The sequence below is a fragment of the Phallusia mammillata genome, chromosome 1, assembly GCF_965637545.1.
Source record: "Phallusia mammillata chromosome 1, kaPhaMamm4.hap1.1, whole genome shotgun sequence".
Classification (NCBI taxonomy): domain Eukaryota; kingdom Metazoa; phylum Chordata; class Ascidiacea; order Phlebobranchia; family Ascidiidae; genus Phallusia; species Phallusia mammillata.
In genome coordinates this window covers 2,195,251-2,199,348 of record NC_137252.1, presented here as the reverse complement: position 1 = coordinate 2,199,348, position 4,098 = coordinate 2,195,251, and the positions used below count along the sequence as shown (strand labels likewise).

Genomic DNA, 4,098 nt, shown 5'->3' with positions numbered 1-4,098 from the left:
ACCTGGCCGCGGACCGGTGGTTGCCGACCACTGGTTCAAAACAGCAATGCAATAATGAACATTAATTTGTACAAACACTTTAAACACGACCAGCGACTACAATTCAAAATCACTTTTACAAATTAACAAAAAAGGAGGTGGTTAGAGTATTCAAATATATGACGAACATGTTAATGATCGAAGAACTACGGTGGTTAACAAATTAGTTGGTAAAACAACCATAAGATTAAACGTCCATCAAAGGGGACTCGGTCGGAACAGAGTAGAGGCTCTCCCCCCACATCTCGACGCGGTCGGTTGTCATGACAACAGCGTGGTCGATCGGACATTGACCCAACGCTCCGATCCTCAGCACTTCCACGTGGGAGAGAACACGAGGCCAGATCATAAAGTTGTCGATTGTCCCACTGAATAAAGACAAGTACCCGCCAAAAAAACTTGTTATACAATTACTCTAAAATTTTCTCACCTAAAGCATTGATTAGGGTCAAGATTTCCTGCATTAACAGCATCCTGATCTTGTCCAAGTATTAAGCTTCCACCTCCCTGGACAACATATCCAGGATAACCTTGTGAGGGAATTTCTTCACCATTGACAAAAGCTCCAATAACAGCTCGTTTGGAGTCAATCCAGACGCACACATGATTCTGCAAAGCGCTTTATGTTTTGTTGAAGTCATAAAAATGAAAACAACTCATTTTCAAACTTACCAACTTTCCTGGATCCGGCATTTCTAAGTTGACAACATAACTTTGCATGTAAACCTCCAGTGTGGATGGTTTTCTCAACGAAATTAGTAATTGGTTGCTGTGAGCGTTTGTAGCATAACTTAGATAATAATTTTGGTGGGACAGATCGGTTGCTCTCAACCATGCACACATGGTGGCTCTCGTAAGCCTGGGAAAGTGCATGCGGTACCAGACGAAATCTTCTTTTTGTAGTTGACGTGGAAACTCAAAATGTGTCAAAGTACAATCTAAAAAATGTGAGCATACTCTGCTTTTGCACAAGAAAAACTTTTTTGCGCTAACTATTATAATAAAATGCATGAACAATTTAACTGTGCAATGTAAGTTGATGGTTTACGATGTATTAGTGCGGAAATCATCCCTAACCGCGGATGCTTTGTAGAAACGATTCCAGCCACAAATATTTAGTAACGATGTTAAAACCTTAAACACACTTAGATCAGCCTGCATATGTCTACTGTATAGTCAAATATGAGGGTTTCGATTTTGTCCAAATAATTATTCGTTAGTCGTTGTTCAAATAATAATAAAAATAATTAAGTTTTTGTATCTGTCTGTTGTTAGCAAACTTACTTGTGGTAGGTACGGTTGGCTTGAATTTCGTCAAAGAAACTAGTTTGTTCAATTTAGAAACTTTCCGCTGAAGTTGCGAAATTTCATCTAAAAATATAATATGATCCAATTATGCAAATATTTGCTTTATGATGCAAAATAGAATCAAATGTATGTTTCGAACTCACCTGTGCAATTTTGATGCACATTTGCCGCCCTGAAGGCAGAAACAGAGATCAATAGCATAAGAATAGAAGCCAAATGCATTTTCTATGAGAAACTTCTAACACATCGGCCCCAGTAAACACTTCTGCTGAACCAATGGACGTTTCATGCATTTATAGCGACGAACGCCATACCATCTTCGTTTTACAGGGTAAATTTTACGCAGCGAAATATCAAACATGAACATACCCATAAAAAATGCTCACGACTTTTTATGGAGTAGTTGACGTCATTATTGCCTCCATACCTGTAATTTGACACGGTTTAAAGAGACCAGTCGATGTTTTGTAAATGTTTTGTACCTTTTAAGAGCTCCCCAACGTGAACTTCAACCAGTAAAATATGTTTTCTGGTAAGATTGGGATTTGACACATGTTTGATCAGCTCATTTATTGCCACATTTCCATACAGAACCAACAATTAACTACGTTTATTACTACGCTTTTATTGCTCCTAATAGTGTTTGTACAGGATTAATGTATTTACTCGAATAGCTTGTAGTGAGAACTGCCAACTTAAACGAGGATTTGACGAGTTTTAAACTTTTTACGATCGTTGAAAAACAAATAAATCGTTAAAGTGAAAGGTTTGCAAGATGTTTACAGTAAACCATTTTGGCCCAACTGGTAATCAAGAAAGGAGTGGGCATCTGCTTCAGTTACTAAAGACGTCATATAAATTCAGTTGTCGATCGTGACTCCAAAAATCTATTTAAAGTAACGCCAATGTTAAATACGAAACCTGTTAAGTTTACGTTAAAAAGTTACACAAATGCGTTCATAATTCGAAACTTAGGTTTGATTGCTTTTGTTTTGATTCAAAAAATACTCGGTACAAGGTCTTATTATCTTTTTTATCGCTTATAACTTGTAAGTTATCTTAAATTACCATATTTTTGATAATCAAAAAGTAACAATGTCTGGAGAGTGGACAAACCAAAACAAACCTTGTTAAAGATTTGTTTGTGCATGTTTTTCATGGCGACACACCAGCTTCTGGGTATTTCAAGACCAACTTGGGTCATCTCTAACATGCGTGTCTGAAGATAAACTAAGAATGTTTTGGTAAATATTTTAAGACCTTTGCATGTTTGTCAAAATTCATAAGGGACCTTATATAGTTTTTTTAGGTTGTGCTGCAACGTGAGTGATTTGGTTTAGAAACAAATCAAAAGACAACTTTAATGTCGCGATTCATGTTTTTTTTCTAAAAACAACGCACCTTTTCGATTTGAAAGAAATAAAACTAGTGGTTGTGACTGGTCAGGTACCATGCGTAGATTTTTGCAAGACAAAGCTCAAATCTTTTGCCGATGTACTGCACTGCGCTTACTCTCAACCGTTCATAGTTTATTGCCTCTTTAAAGTATCCTATAAAACTCTGATCAATCAAGACTTCGATGTCCCATGCAATGTTGAATTTTGTTTGACATAGTGTAGTTGTCGAGGGAAGGGTGCCTGGTAATGGTAATATTGGTAATGAAGTAATAACCCAATATGATTTTGCAAGTGTTTGCATTGTGGTCTTACAAATTTAATTGTTAAAAGAAGCAAAACGCTGAAACTGTGAAACCGTTCTAATCCTCTGGTTATAAATCGTGAATCTAGTGTTTTTCAGTATTTATTACAGTTTTACTATTCATCTGTATTTCCAGGAAAGATACGATTAGATTACATTTTTGCCCTCAATCTACTCTAAATGATTAACATATTTGTTTTGATGTGAAGCTTACAGCACAATGTTTTTTTGTTTGGTTTTGTGATGCACCGTTTATTTTTTTATATTATGTTAAACACCCAATACCAAAACCAAGTTGAAGATAATTAGTCATGAAACAGGAATCACATAAAGTACTATAAATTACACGCTTTGGTGTTTACACGTTTATGTTGAATCAATTGTGGGACAACCAGTCGGAGTATCGTAATCGGTTTCTCCATTAAAATCGACCTTGTCCAAGGTCATTGTCACCATGTGATCAACTGGACAGAGACACTGATAACCCATTTGTATCACTTCAGCTTGACTGAGAATTCGAGGAAAGATGACGAAATTGTCATTGGTACCTCTATGGTGAAAAGTAAATGCGGTATTGTTTACCTTTCTAAATTAACCAAAGACAGATATTAACTTACTTAAAAGTTCTGTCGGGATAAATGCCACCAGGACGTTGGAAATCTATATCCTGACCCATAATAAAATCGCCCCCTCCGTGTATAACCTCCACGTCTGCTTTAGTTTGGTTGCCAAGATATTCACCGTTTATATACAAACCTCTTGATTTGTTTCGACCATCAAACATGACACAAATGTGATACTAAATAAAACAAACGATCATAGGTAATGCGGAAAAAATACCACTGATAGTAAACTTACTGTAAGTAACCCAAGTATATCGTACGGCCACTCGTTGAAATGTCCACCAACGTAAAAACGTATTGATGATGAACGAACTTCCAACGTAATCTCATTGTGAGAGTAGTTCACGTGTTGGTAGCTAACCACGGGTATAATTCTCGAAAAATCTTCAAGATTGATAAACATACACATGGTGGCGACTTTGAGCGTGGG

At 36.7% G+C, this 4,098-nt stretch overlaps 1 protein-coding gene across 1 annotated transcript; it reads right to left on the bottom strand.

Moving 5' to 3' along the window:
- Positions 1 to 226: 226 nt before the first annotated feature.
- Positions 227 to 1,569, bottom strand: LOC145209279 (neuronal pentraxin-2-like). Its single transcript, XM_080079545.1, has 5 exons — positions 1,491 to 1,569; positions 1,324 to 1,410; positions 712 to 977; positions 470 to 648; positions 227 to 407 (listed from the first exon to the last, which is right to left on the bottom strand). Exons 1-5 carry the CDS (start codon positions 1,567 to 1,569, stop codon positions 227 to 229), a joined length of 792 nt encoding a protein of 263 aa, XP_079935671.1.
- Positions 1,570 to 4,098: the final 2,529 nt, after the last annotated feature.

Coding starts and splice junctions, on each gene's coding strand:
- LOC145209279 (XM_080079545.1), bottom strand. CDS start 1,569: ATGCATTTGGCTTCTATTCTTATGCTATTGATCTCTGTTTCTGCCTTC. Junction 1,411..1,490: donor TGTGCATCAAAATTGCACAG/GTGAGTTCGAAA, acceptor TTATATTTTTAG/ATGAAATTTCGCAACTTCAG. Junction 978..1,323: donor GCCAACCGTACCTACCACAA/GTAAGTTTGCTA, acceptor CACATTTTTTAG/ATTGTACTTTGACACATTTT.